Source organism: Anabrus simplex, chromosome 2 (genome assembly GCF_040414725.1).
Source record: "Anabrus simplex isolate iqAnaSimp1 chromosome 2, ASM4041472v1, whole genome shotgun sequence".
Lineage (NCBI taxonomy): Eukaryota > Metazoa > Arthropoda > Insecta > Orthoptera > Tettigoniidae > Anabrus > Anabrus simplex.
Window position 1 is genome coordinate 642,750,972 of NC_090266.1, and position 18,207 is coordinate 642,769,178.

The 18,207-nt window shown below is 39.8% G+C and overlaps 1 protein-coding gene across 1 annotated transcript in view; it reads left to right on the forward strand.

The window, feature by feature from the left end:
* Positions 1-18,207, forward strand: part of HUWE1 (HECT, UBA and WWE domain containing E3 ubiquitin protein ligase 1) — a 1,366,532-nt gene that overhangs the window by 848,979 nt on the left and 499,346 nt on the right. Inside the window, exon 36 of the mRNA XM_068226019.1 lies at positions 10,483-10,633. Coding sequence (XP_068082120.1) covers positions 10,483-10,633 — 151 coding nt within the window. The remainder of the gene's footprint in view (positions 1-10,482; positions 10,634-18,207) is intronic.

The window sequence follows — 18,207 nt, forward strand, 5'->3', positions numbered from 1 at the left end:
CTGAAAATGAACGCGAATCTGTCTGTTGTATACTTCAACTGTAAGGAATAAAGGTTTAGTTGGTAATATACCTTGGTGTGAGGTATTGTTGTGTGGACCATGGCATACATTCAAAAACATGTTCCCCTAACTTTTTTGAACTGTATAGATGCCATGTTCATAAACTGTCTGTCCCTGCTTGGCTATTTGATGATAGTTTAAATATTATACAAAGTGTGTTTTTTAAGTAAGGTCCGTTTTGTTGTAGACACTAGTAGTTCGCACGCATATCGCAACGAGCGCATGTGTCGTGTACCCGCATGCCTCGGGAACAACTGTGCTCAGTTTCAGCTCTGTAGCTAACCTGTACGGTTCTGTTCTGAGCTTTCAAAATGTTTAAGACTATCGAAATCGCCCACCACGTGTGAGGTTCGGTCAGTGATACGGTTTTTGTCAGCAAGGAACCTGTCTGTTGCAGAAATTTGACAGATTTGCGAAGTGTACGGTGATACTGTTATGAGTGAAAGCAAAGTACGTAAGTGGGTACGACAATTCAAAGATGGCTATGACAACCTCCATGATGAGGACCGCTCCGGTCGCCCTTCTTTGATTACAGACGATTTGGTGGCTTCAATTGAAGTGAAGATTCGTGAGAACAGGCGCTTCACAATAACAGCTCTCTCAAACGAATTTCCTAACGTTGAGATCAGTGCTTTACAACATTGTTTCTAAACGCCTAAAGTTTAGGAAACTGTTCTCCCGTTGGGTCCCGAAACTCGTAACAGAGGACCACAAAAACCAAATATTTGAGTGTGCGATGAAGTTCTTGACTCGTTATGACGAAGAAGGTGACGGCTTCTTGAGTCAGATCGTAACTGGAGACAAAACATGGGTTTCGCATGTCACGCCCAAATCGAAGCAACAGAGCATGGATTGGAAACACACACACTCGCCTGTAAATGTGAAGGCCAAACAGACTGTCCCAGTGCAAAATCATGGCGTCGGTGTTTTGGGATAGGCATGATGTTTTGTTCGACTTCATGCAACGAGGAACCACTATCAATTCAGAAGCATACTGCCAAACCCCGAGCAAGCTATGCAGAGCGATTCAAAACAAAAGACACTGCATGCTGACAAAGGGAATTGTCCTTCTCCATGACAATGCAAGACCTCGCACTGCAGGTCAGAACTGCGATTTATTGGACAGTTTTGGCTGGGAAGTTTTAGACCACTCACCCTACAGTCCTGATCTTGAGCCGAGCAATTACAATCTGTTCTTCCACCTCAAACATCACCTCAGTGGCAACCATTACAATGACGATGACGTGAAAACGGCAGTGAACTCTTGGTTATCGGAGCAGGCGGCAAGTTTCTATGAAGAGGGTATTTAAAATTGGTTACGAGGTGTGATAGGTGTTTGAAAAAACTTGGCAACTATGTCGAAAAATAGAGTGAAGTATTTACTTTCTGAAAATAAATTTACTTGTTTGAAATAATTTTTCGTTGTGTACTTATTTTCAAACGGACCTTACTTAAAAACACGCCTCGTATATTGATTAGACAATGAAGAATTGTAGTATGGAAGAGAGAATACCTTCGAAGCTATGTCACTGAAGGTAGCAATTGTTAGAAACACAAAACTGCTTCAAAGACCTAACAGAATCAGACTTAACAGAGTAGACACAGGATACTGTTCTCTTTATTCTGAATCACACCTCACACCCTCACTCTTTCTGCCTACATCATGCATCACGAGAGTTTAATAATTATTCGACAATATTTTCCAGTAAACAATATTTTCCCTTTTTGCTCTGTCACTTTCAGTGCCTTGTTCACTTATATTTTGAATAATTTGCAAGTCTTCAGGATTCTTGTCACTAATGAATGCATTATATAATTATCCACGAGTAAACACAAGCTGCTGAAGTTAATGCCAAGTTTATTATTAGTCTGCTCCAGCTTGCTTATTGGACGACTGTTTTAAAATTTTACTACCCAGTACATTACAGTAAAGCCCTACTTAACCGATGTGAAGGGGAGCGACCCATTTCAGATACCGTTTTGACAAAACATCAGAAGATAGGAAAGTATCCAGTTTGTTTCCAAAAATGTCTATCATACAAGTCAAAAATGTATTTTGCCGAGTCAACAACATATTCACCACATCCTTAGTTAATAACTACATCTGTCAGCATCTTAACTTTTAAGAGTTTCACTGCTATTCTGAAGAAGCTAAGGCATATATGTTCATTCAAAAGTTGCTGTGATATGCTCTTAACATTCAACAAGGCACAGTGTTTTCATCAGGACTTTCTCTTCATCAAGATGCACTAATTTTTAATGATTTCCTAAGATGTGTGGTGCTTGTGATATGTTTTAGCCCAATTCCATTATACAACACACATTCTTTAACATCACACCACGTGAAAATTCACACCGCCCCTTGTGATAATTAATCAAACAAGTGCTTATTATGCAACAGAGGATTCACACACTCATTACCAAATTTTTGTGCTGTTTTTCAACGTGGCATTCTTTCTTAGGAGACACTAATTTTAAGACTTTTTAAAGAGGGTCAAATTATTTATTTCATTCGCTACAGTCATCTATGGACCACATTTATGCAATCCACCAGATCTTTATCTCTCAAATTACTCCATTTTCTTTGCACTCCTTTCAGATGTTCTTAACTCTTCGGCTTCTCCTTTGTTGCTCTTCAAGAGAGACGCCGCGTGATTTGGCAAGTGTCTCCAGTGCATCCCTCATTCCCGCAATTTTCTGCCTAATGGTTGTTGTTTTGTGTATATCTCCTGGATCTCCACTTCTTCCAAGTCCTTGTGAACTTCCTTAAGCCATAAAGGTTGTGCCTTCCATATTTCTTGTAGACTAAGTATGCCATGTGCCAGTCTCTTTCGATTCATCCTCTTAATGTGCCCATAAAATGATAGTCTTTGCCTCATAATAGTTTCTATTTTCAGCCTTTTCATAAGTTTCTCGATTCGGTCTCGGTCAAAACGGGTTGTGAATCTAGTGACTTCTTTGGACCTGAGATTTTTTTAAGGAATCTTCTTCCTTTTTTCAAAGACGGGGTCTGTTACCCTCGTTGTGGTTTCCGCCACATGTAGACACTGTGCCTGGACCACCATTCAGTAATGTTATAATTTTGCTTGGATGGATATATCAGATCCATGGCATAATCTAAAAGCCATTCCTCCCACCCTCCTCCTTTTGTTTATAGCTTCTTTCTTATTTCCATTCAGAATGAGAATTTCTCCCTGGTACTGGAATTTCTGAACACAGTGGATTTCCCCAAATTTGGTTTCAATTCCATCTTTGAGGTCTGTTTTCTCATAGAGTTCATATATGCAGTGTTTTCCTAAAGATTGAATAGAATTCTGCTATAGCGAGTACTCTGTTTCAATGACAGAATTTTTCTGTTCCTTGAAAATTCCTGTATTAAACTGTGTATTATCCTTAGGTTAGAGCGAGAACCCTGTCACTGATACTTCCATTATTATGAACGATTAAGTGTGCATTATTATTTCCATTATCAATATTTATTCACTCCAACAATTACACTGAATGCAAACGATCATCTTCGATTTAGTTTTCGCACTATGTCCACCAGCGAGCTCTCTCGCCAACATTCATACTCAAAGGAAATGTCAAGAGTCAATTAGTAATGCTCGTTGACTGTTGTTCTGTAAACATAATTTTAAAGTTAAAGAGAACTTGTTTCCATAATAAATGCATAATTAACCGAACCAATTGTATTAGTTAAATTGTAAAAAATAAGGGCTGAAATAAAAGATTGATTAATTTAATGTTATGTACTGAAATAAAGTAAGAATGTGATACAACTCAAAATACGGCAGACTGGGCTGAGTGGCTCAGACGGTTGAGGCACTGGCCTTCTGACTTGGCAGGTTCGATCCTGGCTCAGCCCGGTGATATTTGAAGGTGCTCAAATACGTCAGCCTCGTTTTGGTAGATATACCAGTATGTAGAAGACTCCTGCAGGACTGATTTCTGGCACGTCGACGTAGTTATTGGAACGTAAAGTCAATAACATTATTTTTTTTTAATAAGACACAGAAAGAATGAAAGATTTCAGAAGTTATCTTATTCAGCAAAACTTCATTTGGACGTTTCTGCAGGGGACAAGGAAAGAGAATGTGTTAAGCGAGAAGACATACTATTGAATACACGAATCAGAACTGTCCAACATGGATATGCCGTTTTTTTTTCTCTCTCTCTCTCTCTCTCTTTGTGACATGCATGCATTTTATGTCGTGTATGTACAGTGAAAGATAAATGCTATCTACTGTTTCTAAAGATCAGAGTATTAAAAGGCGTGAAAAAGACAAGAGAACAAATATGAAAACCTTTTCCACTGGGGCTTATTAAGTAACAACGGTGTATTAAAAGGTGTTTAAAACACCAGACAACAAATATAAAACATTTGCGCTGGGGTCCATTAAAGTATCAGAGCATTATTTGCATATCGTGTTCTTTCTAAAACAAATCTCAGTTGAAGCCTTATATTTCAGACCAGTAGGTTATTAAACATTGTTTGCTGGTCACACTCTTAGACCACGAATTATTCGGAGGTTAAACTCAGCCATGTGTGAGAGGATTACTTTGATCATCATCTGGAATGCAACAACACTTTGATCGACTTGAGTTGAGACTTGAAGGTGCAAGTTTCAACATAAGCGCCACTGTTGAAAGATATGGATGCCTGTACACTTCCTGCATTTTAATTTTTTCTTCACCGAGCTCGATAGCTGCAGTCGCTTAAGTGCGTTCAGTATCCAGTATTCGGGAGTTAGTAGGTCAGCAGCCCTGAATATGGTTTTCCATGGTTTCCCATTTTCACACCAGGCAAATGCTGGGGCTGTACTTTAATTAAGGCCATGGCCGCTTCCTTCCCACTCGTAGCCCTTTCCTGTCCCATCGTCGCCATAAGACCTATCCGTGTCGGTGCGACGTTAAGCAACTAGCAAAAAAAAATTTTCAGTGTTAAAGGATATCACAACTATTTCAGTATCCATAACTGGGCTGCACAATAATATGACCATGCTAGTCCAACTTCACACGATTATGTCCCTCATCTGTTAGGCCTGAAATATATGGAGCTGGAAAATTATAAATTTGCTCTGAATTTTGCCATTTTACAATGCCTCCTTTGTCCTTTGACATTTTCAGAACATTTCTAACAGTTCACCTCATGTGTAATTCTACCTATTTTATGTTGCATTAACATGGTCATCATACTTGCTGGTGATTTATGGTAATATGCTTTGCTATGTGCCGTTACTTTCACCACTATTCTGAGACATATTGAAAAATGTTGCTTTCAGAATTTGTATTCAAATGTAACATATCGCAATACAATGCTGTAAGAGGTGACAACTGCCCTTCACTTTCTCCTTCATGATTAAGTTAGCAGCTAAAAAGACCCCATGGCACTACAGCCCTTGAAGGGCCTTGGCCTACCAAGCGACCGCTGCTCAGCCCAAAGGCCTGCAGATTACGGAGTGTCATGTGGTCAGCACGACAAATCCTCTCAGCTGTTATTCTTGGCTTTCGAGACCGGGGTCGCTATCTCACCGTCAGATAGCTCCTCAATTCTAATCACGTAGGTTGAGTGGACCTCATGCCCAGGTAAAAATCCCTGACCTGGCTGGGAATCAAACTCAGGGCCTCCAGGTAAGAGGCAGGCACGCTACCTCTACACCACAGGGCCGGAAAGTTAGCAGCTACACCATCCTCATATATTATGGGGTGACTAGACTAGCCACTACTGTAATGTGCATGACTTGAATATTGGTTAATAGTGAAAGTGACTGTAATCTGTCGTGTTTAGTCTTTCAGCATTGTGTACACAAATAATGTTCTTTTCCATCTTGTATGTATCACTGTCATTGCCTGTTGTGTTATATCTTTCTCCTTTATTTTCATAGCGAAATTTATATAGAGATACGAGGGTGAGTCAATAAATAAGTCGCAAACATATGTGTGCCTTATACCATTTGAAATTACGCACGTAAGTTTTGCCAGCATATGGCAGAATATGTATGCTTGTCGTATGATATCTCGCAGGCACTCAGTTAGTCAGAGGCTGTTAGTGCACGATGGCACATGTGTTGCAGGACTGTACACGAGAAGAACAGCATGCAGTTGTGGGTTTTTTGTGGGCCAGAGGACTGTCTACAGAAGGAGTGCATCGCAAAATGCATCCCGTCTATGGTGAAAACTGTTTCTCACGGAAAGCTGTGTTCAGTTGGATCCAAAAGTTTAACCAAGGAAGGAAAAGCATCAGGGATGAGGAGCGCTTGGAACAGCCTTCGTACAGTCCTGACTTGCCCCCAGTGATTTTCATCTGTTTGGGCGCCTAAAAAATCATTCGGATGGCCGTCATTTTGATACAGATGCTGCTGTAATCTATGAGGTTACACGTTGGCTGCGACAGCAACCAAAGGACTTCTTTGCTGCTGGCTTTTAATGACTTGTAAAGAGATGGGATAAGTGCATGAATCTACAGGGTGAATATCTGGAAAAGTGAAATAAATGTCAGTAAGTTACTAATATGGCTGCCAAATGCAAGATCTAGTGTGGTGTAAGAGCATCAAATATCTATATATAAAGGGAACTGTGCTTTGTTAGCGGCTTCCTGGCAGTATTTATGACACTGTGGCATATATTTACTGTGTTTGAGTGTTGTCTAGTGAATTTGTGATCATTTGATATTGATTTTTAACGTAAGTCTACTGTGTTTTTATGCCATAGGCGATAGTCATCTTGTTTTGCCCTCAATCCATGGACAACATTACTAAGACAGACACTCGATATAATTATTTACTATATTTGCATTGCCCTAAATGTCAGTCATTTTGTTCTGCCATTAATGCCATGGAAACTATGACAAAGACAGAAACTATGTATGCTCTTATTGACGTTGCCAAGGAACTAGAGTCTACACCTGTTGACACCATTACATTGGATGTATTTTTGACGGTATGGAGTAGACCGTACAGCCAGCGACTCCACGCCGAGTGTTAGGCGGTGAGAAATAACCTGACACCCTCAGGGAGCCAACGGCTTCGGGCGGATGAGCTCCTTGAGGAAGGGCGGTGGTCCCTCGGTGGAGGAAATGTCACTGGAATCCACTGAAAGCCTGATGTCGGGCAGCAGCGCGATCAGTATCGACTTGATGCACGGAGCAATTCATGCTCAAGATGGGTCAAGAGCAGGGAGCCTCGTCGCCAGAATGACTGGTTTTTCGGTTGCGGTACTGCGGTGTGGAAGAGAGAGGGACCTCACTACACTATTATTCCCATGAACACTACCACGATAGCTGCTTTAAATGGATCTAATTCGTCATGCGACCCAGCTGACAACCGGCCCTAGTGCGGTTCCAGGCTGCAGTGTGTGAAATGTGCTACTGGGCCTGTGCATGTAGGCAACCAGGCTGCATGTGTGAAATTTGCGACTGGAAGAACAAAGCAGAATGTGGCTACTTGGAATGTGAGAGGACTTTCAGCTTCAGGAAAACAAGAGCTGGAAAGGTATAATATAGGAGTGGCTGGGCTAAGCGAAACTCATAGGAAAAACAATGGCCATTTTAGAAGTGGTAATCATTGGGTCTACTTTTCTGGAAATGAAAAAAGCAGTAAAGGGGTCGCAATTGTGATCAGTGACAAACTGAATGGCCTAGTGAAAAGATATAAGCCTGTTAATGATCGCATTATAACACTAAGTCTCAAATGCATGCCACTTTCAATCAGCGTCATTCAGGTTTATGCCCCAACAGCGGATGTGTCTGATGAAATAATCGACCGCTTTTATCAAGATCTTGATGCTTCTGTTTCAGCTTTTCCAAGCAGAGAAATAACTATTGTTATGGGAGACTTCAATGCCAAAATTGGTTGAACACAACATGATGAGCATGTCAGAACATCGGTAGGAAGATGTGGAATTGGAGAAAGAAATGCAACGGGGAAACAGGCTTCTTGAGTTTTCAGTTCAAAACAGGTTCACTATAACTAATATAGTCTTCAAGCATCACATACGGTACCTGTACACATGGACTTCGCCTGATGGTCAATATAAAAATCAGATTGACTACATCTTGATCAGTTCAAGATGGGAGGTCTTCTGTAATGGACACCAAAACTTGTCCAGGTGCAGTTTGTGGCAGTGATCATCAGCTTCTTAGAACAGAAATTAGAATAAAACTTCAAACACCAGTTAAAAGATCACACAAGATACCACAAGTAGTTAATATGTCGTCATTCAAGGAATCATTGGTGCGAAGAGCCTCCATATTACAGGATCCAGTAACAACTGCAGAAAGGCTGTGGAATGTGACTAAAAACTGGATAGAGTCCTCTTTGAATGAATCTAGAGTACGAAATACTAGGAGGCAACAGTGGATCTCTGACTTGACCCTTCAGCTTGTAGAAGAAAGAAGGTGCCTTAAAAATTCTGGCATTAACAAAGAGAGCAAATGTCTGATTTTGATAGAAGGATTCAATCTTCTTGTAGAAGAGATAAGAATAATTTCCTTAGTAACATTTGCTTTGAGATTGAAGACCATGTAAATCAAAATCACAGCAAGGATCTTTTTAACAAAATTAGAATAATCACTCGAGAATTCAAGCCATATTCCTGGAATATACAGAACTCACAGGGTGATGATGTTGTGGATATGGAGAATGTTCTGGAAACATGGAGATTGTACTGCCAGGATCTGTACAGTGAACAGTGTAATGCACAAGACCAAGTGAATATAGACAAACAGTCAGATCCTGAACCTTACATCCTCCGAGACGAAGTAGAAATGGCTTTGAAAATGCTGAGAATTGGAAAAGCGTGTGGACCTGATGGAATAAGTGTAGAAGTCTTGAGAGCTATAGACGATGCTGGAATTGAAATGCTGTTGAAAATCTGTCAAGCAATATGGAATTATAGAAGATGGCCCGAGGAATGGGTACAGTCAATCTTTGTCCCAATCCACAAGAAAGGATCGAGGAAAAAATGTGGAAAGATCGTAATTGCTTTGATTTCACATGCCAGTAAAGTTATGCTTCATATCCTGCACAAGAGACTCCGGGCATTCCTAGAGTATCAAATTCCTAAAGTCCAGACTGGATTCATGAAAGGAAAAGGCGCTCGAGAACAGATCTTAAGCATAAGACGAATCATAGAAAAGGCTAGAGAATTCAGTGTTCTGGTATACCTGTGCTTTATTGATTACCAAAAGGCCTTCGATACTGTCAAATGGAATCATCTTCGGAAAATTTTGGGTAACATGGGTTTGCCACTCCATTTGATTGATCTCAAGTCCTTGTATAAGGAAAATACGGGCACTGTGAAGATTCAAAACAAACAGCAGTTTCGTACCAAGGACTGGAGTTCACCAGAGATGTATCCTGTCACCGTTACTTTTCAATCTCTATGTTGAATATGCAATGAGAACTGCATTAGATGGTTGGGACAAAGGGTTTTCCATTGGGGGATGCAAGATCAACAACTTGAGATTTGCTGATGACACCACCTTGATAGCATCATCTGAAGGGGAGTTGACAGAGCTGATCAAGAGAGTAGAGGAAGCAAGCCTAGAAATTGGATTACGCCTAAATCGACAGAAACCAAAGTCATGATTGTTGATTGTAAGAACAACAGTCCGCATATCAAACAGATTGGTGGGTGTGAAGTTGTACATCAGCATGTATATCTAGGCTCCTTACTATCCAGTTCTGATGGTTCCAAAGATGAAATAAAGCGAAGAATTGAAATACCAAAGGTAGCGATGATCTGTCTGCGGAAGATCTGGAAAGATAATAACATCACCATCAATACAAAAAAGAAGCTCGTTTAATCTCTAGTCTTCTCAGTCTTCTTGTATGGCGCAGAAACATGGACCTTTTTCAAACGTGATCGTGAACGGATAGAAAGCTATGAAATGTGGTGCTGGAGGAAAATGTTAAGAATTTCTTGGACAGCTCATCGCACGAACACATCAATCCTGAACCAACTTCAGATAAAAGTTTGTCTATCGTGTAAGGTCTCTCAGCGGATTGTACGCTACTTTGGACATATAATGTGCCGAGATGGTAGTCTTCAAAAGCTGATTGTTGAGGGCAAAGTCCAGGGAACCAGACAACGAGGACGAGTGCCAACGTGATGGATTGACATGGTGAACGGCCCCCTACAGAGTTCTCTCAGAGCAACGACATTGAAAGCTTTAGATAGGGAAGAATGGCGGAGTATGGTTCATCGGCTAGAGTCACGATGCCTCAGTCATGAGGCAAAACGAAGAAGAAGAAGAAGAAGAAGAAGAAGAAGAAGAAGAAGAAGAAATTACTTAGATAATTTTTGTCTCAATTCAGTTTTGCGGCTTCTTTTTCGACTGACCCTCGTATATTCCTTGTAATTTTGTTTGTCTTTTGTGTTGTGCTGAAGATTGTAACTGATTGATACATTTTATTTTTTCAGGGAAGTAGTTAGTTCATCTGGCGAGGATATTTTGTCTGGCTCCTTTGGCCTTGTACCAGAAGGAGAGGCAGGAATGGAATCAGATGATGTTGTAACGCCTCCTGTAAGAAATCAAGAGGGAATGCGATTTGGAAATGAAGATGATGCTCAGGTGAATAATTCTGCAGTTTATTGAACACTTGTCTGTACATACCGCTTAAGAAAGTCATGAGATTTTTTTAATGTTATCAGCTTGGAGTATGCCGTGTTTATGCGAATAATCCCCGCATATTTTTCTAAAAAATTTGAGGCACGAAATTGGGATGCAGGTTTTATTTGCGTCACCCAACACGGTCCAGGCTCATCTAGTTTATGATACTGGATGTACAGTTATGATTTGTGTAACCGCAGATGGAAGAAAACTGCCCCCATATGTCATATTTAAACAGAAAACAATTCAGTCTTTTATTTTAAAACTGCCTTTTAATAAAAGAAATAGTATTTAACACAGTAATTCAAATTCAAAATTACTCCATGTCACGATAGAATGCGTCTTCCGGAATGTATAGGGGTAGCTTTAAGCCCTGTGTGTTCACAGTTTGTTGTCATAGCTGGTAAGTTCAAGTGAAATCATAATTCTTTTGTATTCAGCATTTTAAGGAACGCCACGGTATCACGTAACAGGCAGTGTGCGAAGATGTAGAATCCACAAACACTGGCAATTCTCTTTGGTGATGCTGACAGTTGGCGAAAAAGCGTGCCTCATAATTATAATTGATTCGTATGCAACGAACAATTGTCAATACCAATGAAACTTCATTGTTTTGTTTATGCCTGGCCCAAACAGACATTTTAAAAGGAGTTTCGAGGAGAAAGTTTGATAAGCAACGATGTTTTAAGGGTGTCGGGTACTTTCCGTGTAAATACATGGCATCTAAAAATGCATACAGTACCATAATCCAATGGATAAAGTACTTGCAAAGGGGAGCTAGCATAGACTTCTCGTCTTTTATTTTTTTCTTTCGTTGCGTGATGTTATGTTTGTCAGTGAGTAAACCAGGTGCATTATTTTAAGACAGTTGATGCACCTTGTTGGTTACATTTAGGAAATAATTCTTTTCCATTGCATTAGAAAGGTTTAAACTGTGAATCAATGTTAATTGCATGAGGTAAATTATCTTAGAATATTTTTGGACGCGGCAAGGGTTGGCATTTCTGAAGTATGAGTTGGCGATTTATTCGAAATCTCGTCATTTGAAGCCCAGTTTTTGTGTTCAAACGACTTCGAATTAACAAGGTTTTACCATATCGCTACACTAATGTCAGAGTTCGCCGGTGTGTCCTGTTTCAACTATTTACATTGCACGAAAAAGATTTATCCACCACCGGTCGTGTTATTATCTGCATAAAGAAAAGACCTGTGTGAAAAGTGTTTTAGACGCAGAATTTAATGCATTTGTAAGTAATTAGGAGAGGATCTTTCGATCTACAGGGAATCGACCCTACTGCAAGTTCAGATTAATGAAATGCGTAGGCCTGTTTGATAATTTTCATGACAAATTAATTTTATAGCAGTTAGAATGTATTTCTCAAATTTGTTCAGCAAGGCAGCTATATCCGTAAATTTACATGTTCATACTTGCGTAAAGATCACGTGGACTTGGCGGACTGATATGAAATGTTTATACCTATGTTACTCTTCAATGGACGGAATTTTAGATAATTTAATTATTTGCATTATGATCCTTCCTAAAATTAGAGTACTGAGTTTATTCGCGTAAATACGGTATTATCTCATTTCATTTTCCCATTAAACAAAACCATGTTGGCAGCCCATCCTGCAAATTACCAAGCCAAGAACCTAAGATTAATTTGAAAATTCCGACTCGTTGGCTGAATGGTCAGCGTACTGGCCTTTGGTTCAGAGGGTCCAGAGTTCGATTCCTGGCCGGGTCGGGGATTTTAACCTTCATTGGTTAATTACAATGGCCCGGGGGCTGGGCGTTTGTGCTGTCCCCAACATCCCTGCAACTCACACTCCACACATAACACTATCCTCCACCACAATAACACGCAGTTACCTACAATTGGCAGATGCCGCCCACCCTCATCGGAGGGTCTGCCTTACAAGGGCTGCACTCGGCTAGAAATAGCCACACGAAATTAAAAAAATTAATTTGAAAATTTATCACTTGTTGACTGACTGAAAAGTGTTGATTCCTGTAAACCGGGGCCTTTCAAACGCCCAAAATCTTGCGTGCAAATCGAGGCACAGAGACTCTGTGCACAGTGCATCGGTCCGACTCGGCTTGATTTCTGTGGTGTAGTGTGCTGAGAACGACGAAGCGCTCGGTGATAGATGGCTTGTTTATCAGTGAAATAGATAATAATAATTTCGTGTGGCTATTTCTAGCCGAGTGCAGCCCTTGTAAGGCAGACCCTCCGATGAGGGAGGGCGGCATCTGCCATGTGTAGGTAACTGCGTGTTATTGTGGTGGAGGATAGTGTTATGTGTGGTGTGTGAGCTGCAGGGATGTTGGGGACAGCACAAACACCCAGCCCCTGGGCCATTGGAATTAACCAATGAAGGTTAAAATCCCCGACCCGGCCAGGAATCGAACTCTGGACCCTCTGAACCGAAGGCCAGTACGCTGACCATTCAGCCAACGAGTCGGACAGAGAAATAGATAAGCGCAAGACAACAACATAATTTTTGGGTTGAAGAAAATAATATGAAGGTTAATGGAGGCAAATCAACTGTTACAACTTTTACAAACAGGAGCTTTAAAACTGAATTTGAATATACTTTGAATGAGGTAGTTATCCCAAAAGATGGCAAGTGCAAATACTTAGGTGTGAGATTTGAAAGTAATTTGCACTGGAAGTGTCATATTGATGACATTGTTGGGAAAGCATACAGATCGTTACATGTCATAATGAGGCTACTTAAAGGATGCAACAAAGAATTAAAAGAAAAAAGTTACTTGAGTATGGTTCGTCCGTTATTGGAATATGCAAACAGTGTTTGGGATCCTCACCAAGAATACCTAATAAAAGAAATAGATAATGTGCAGAGGAAAGCAGCAAGATTTGTAACAGGGGATTTCAGGAGAAAGAGTAGTGTATCAGAAATGTTAAAGGAACTTGGGTGGGAAACTTTAAGTAAGAGAAGGGAGAAAACTAGACTTATAGGATTATATAGAGCCTATACAGGAGAAGAAGCATGGGGAGATATCCGTGAGAGGCTTCAGTTGGAAAATAATTATATCGGCAGGACTGACCACAAATATAAAATTAGAAGGAATTTTAGCAGAAGCGATTGGGGTAAATTTTCATTCATTGGGAAGGGTGTGAAGGAGTGGAACAGTTTACCAGGGGTAGTATTTGATCCTTTTCCAAAATCTGTAGAGATATTCAAGAAGAGAATAAACAGCAACAGAGAAAATAAATGAAGTGTTAGAGGGCATTCGACCAGTGCAGGTTATTGTTAATAAAAAAAATGTGTGTGAATAAATTAATTCCATCCCCTGGTCTAAGGAGTTTGGACAGCCAAAGTAGGAGACTGCCTGTAGGGGTGAAGTACAGTGGGGACTTCGAGGGCCCTGGGACCGCTACGGTAGCTGCGAAGGCCCTTCAGGAACTCTGAAGAGTGGTGGCAAAAGGGGCTCTGGTTAAGACGCAGCAGGTCGTTATGCTACTTAGGATCCAGAACAGGTAAAAAAAAAAAAGTAAATAAATAAATGCAATGTAAATATTAATCTTATACCAGTTGTATAGTATCATTTGAAGTAATTCCACATACTGTATATCAGTTGACTATATTTGTAAGTAGTACAGGAGATATTATAAGTAGAATTTTGTAAACAATATAAATTTATTAAGGATGAGCTGTGTGTTTAGTAGAAAACATTGTTAGTGTAAATTGTATAATATTGTATTATAGGAAAATTTTCTTCTCTTGTTAATTTAATATTAGTGCTTGACAATAATGTATTTTAGTGTACCATTTGCCACCGAGGTAGACACCTCATTTGCAAATAAAGAGATTTTGATTTGATTTGATTTTGATAATAATCGAGCAATCTGTTTCGAAAAAAGCAAAGACTTCCGAAAGTCCATTTCAGTGAAAGTGGGGAACTTTCGTATTTTTATGTCAGTCATGACAATAAAGTCAAATGCTTAATCCATGGGATAATAATTAGGTGATAAGTTAATCAAAAAGAGCTATTTTCCAACACAAAGGCTTTGCTCAAATTCTACGAGAATTTGTCGAAGGAACCTTTTCCTAAGCTGCATCGAGAAGCAGCTAAGTTTATTTCTATGTTTGGTTCCACATGCATATGTGAAAGGTATCTTTTCCTGTTTTGACTTGTATGAAAACTAGATTGCGTGTGAGTAAGCCTATTCTGATTGTAATGTAAAGAAGTCTCTCAGAAGTGCTGTCAGCCGGTCCCTTGTTCCAGGCATAACTGGTATCATTGCAACAATAAAGGAAAAGAAGAGCTAGAGAAGATAAATTGTCTGCTCAGACCAAATTGAAAGAGTGCTTTAACACTGGTTACATTGTCCCATACAAGAGTGTCACCGCTCACTGCACATAAACATTTCACAGTGAGGGGAGAATCAGAGGGGAAGGTGGAGAAGGCGAAGACAGGCCAAACGGGTGAGATGGGTGTAGGGGAAGTGGAGTGGGGGTTTACACTCCGGTCAACCTAGGAAAGTCGTCTCCTACACCTTGCGCTGTGCAGTGCATGGGCGCCATGCACTCTGAGAGGCCCTGCTGTAAACCATTCTATGAGGAAATTGTCACTAAAGCACATTTTTCAGGCTTATTCAAACATATACCACCATTTGGATTAGTAGTATTTTATTTGTTCCTCCAGGAGGTTGTGGAAATGGTTGCCTGCTAATGGCATATAACGGATGGAACTTTAATAGTGGCAACTATTTAATTACAACTGATACAAAAGAGATGCATGTTACCAGGTTTTACTGTCCTTCAAAGTAGTCACCAGCATAGTGTACAATCCGTTGCCAGCGATGTGGAAGTCGTAGGATACCTTTAGAAGCACCCTTTTATGTAGATAGTTTGAATCGAGGTGTCTACTACCTGACGAATCTCTGAAACAGTTCTGAAGGAAATGCCATGAAGTGGTTCCTTAGTGTTAGGAATCAGTTCAAAGTCACAAGGGCTTAAGTCCAGGGAGTATGGTGTCTGGTACAGCAATTCGCAGGCCCATTTAATGAACAAATCAGCCAAAGCTTGCGCTGTGTACGGTCGAGCATTGTCTTGGAAAATGATGTGTGGGTTCTGTAGAAAGTGTTGCTGCTTCTTTCTCAAAGCTGGGTGCAGGCTGTTCCAAAAATGAACAGTAATGAAGGTCTGCTGTGGAGGAACGAAATGCATTAGGATAGCATCATCACTCGAGAATAACCATAACTCTCACATTGCTCGGGTTCTGACAAAATTTCCATCGGCATGGTGACCCGTAATGGTGTCATTTGTTTGATTGGCTTTTCAGTTGTGGCTTGTATGATTTGGCCCGTGTCTTATCCATCGTAATGATGCAGTGTAAGAAAGCTTCTCCTTTGCACTCATTGTGCCTCAAGTGGTTACGACCAGCGCCGTATTGTAACCATTTCTGCATTTCTGCCAAATTACGCAGAACCCATCGTCATGCAATTTTTCTCATGCCCAGGCATTCCTCCAGAATGTGAAGCACAGTCATATTTGCTGCTCCGGTGTCTCGGAGCAGCTCACAAATTGTATGGCGTTGATCATTGACCAGTTCACAAATATAGCATTAGTAGTTGTTCCTCCTAATCAATACAATTCAAATTGGTCCACAATTATATATTTAATATGCACATGGTACTAGTTTCGGCCCTTAAATTTTTGTCCATCTTCAGCCATATAACCCTAATAATGTTAAAAGCTAATTAGCGTATACAAATGTCTTGCAAATTGTGCACATACAGTAATCATCTTGTCACTTGTTCTTCGAGTGCGTTGATGGACATTAGATAAAACATTAGTCCACACTTGATGCATTAAAATAACTTGCACACATTAAAATTCATATAAAACTAATGTAAGTTGGTTACTGTATTTTGCGTCATGTTAATGACAATCCTTGATCATTGTTTATTTTAAAAAAAAGTAATATGGGGTTGGTTGATTTTGCGATACAAACACAAGTTTCTCAATATAACCATATAAATTATTCTGTCAGTCTGTTGCATTAATGCATTTTGAGTGTTGCAGTAGTCTGCATTTGATATTATTAAAATAAGTGCACAATAAAGTTTAATAAAATTGATATAAAACAATAGCTGTGTAGTATGTCATTGATAGGGGCTGTATATTTTGGCAATAGCAATACGCACACATTTTTTAAAAATCTTCCTTCTTGCCTATATATGACCTTCTAGCTACTCTAAAGTACCATACTTTAGCAACTTGAACTTGCAAAATTTTGCAATATCTGATTTATTGTGCAAATTGCAGAAATAATCAAGAGATATACCCCACTTTGTACGAAAAATGCAAGATATTATCGAGAAACCTTTTCCAATAATAATTTAAATGTTTCTGAGAACTTGACTATTGTAGAGTCCTTCTCAGTTGCTTGAGAGCGCTGTATATTCTCTACACAAACGTACGCAAAGCGATGTGCACTGTGTATCGGAAGTACATGTATTCAGTTCCGCAGTCTCTAATGCAATCAACAAAAAATCTATATCCCTTATCGATTACAGCAAATGGTGTTGTGGTCGTAGATACAGCAGTGCGCAGCATACCCTTGAGCAGTGCGAGTTTGCTAATGATGAAACTTTATTGGCAAATGCCCAGCATTTAAGTATACGAATGTCTAAAACTATAGTTGCTACAGTTTTTTCGATGGCCGAGGAATACAGCAGTGAGGGATTCCATGTATTTGATGCTGCAAGAAAGATTTTAATATGTAAAAACTGTAATGTTCGTATTAAGTGGAAACGAAAAGATGTCCGATAAACACTGGAGGGAAACAGAAATGCACAAAAAGAAGAGAAATCATGCAAATGAACATAATTCTAAGCTGCAAGTAACAATCGGCGATACTTTACACATCGCTAAGAAGTTGAAAAGTGATAGAGAGCAATTTGTAATACACAACAAAAGCATTCATGCAAGCCAACATCCTTCTAGAAAAAAAGTAGATAATCCTGGCATGAGTAAGTGGATGAATATAAAATGCAAGATAAATAATACTGTCTTTATTGTAAAATATGACAGTATTAGTAGGCCTATTATAAATAAATTGCCTGGTTAAGTAATAATAGCGTTACAGTTTTTACATCCCACCAACTACTTTTACGGTTTTCGGAGATTCTGAAATGTTGTCTCAAAGGAGTTTTTTTACGTGCCAGTAAAATTAGTGACACGGGGCTGACGTATCTGAGCATCTTCAAATACCGCCGGCCTGAGCCAAGATCGAACCTGCCAACTTGGACCTTAATTGTCTGAGCTACTCATCCCCAGAAGGAAAATACAGGCATATCTATGAACATCTTCCAGGGCTACATGGCTTTGCTAAATGCACATTTGGAAGAGGAGAAAGAAAGAAGACATTGTTAGTGAAGTTTTAAGAGGTGCATTTGCTTCAAAGTGTTCACGAGCATTGTGGCTTCCGGCGTCCATTGTGGTCATTGAGAGGGTTTTCTCGGTTTACACAAGGATATACTTTCTATCGCACAAATTTGCAT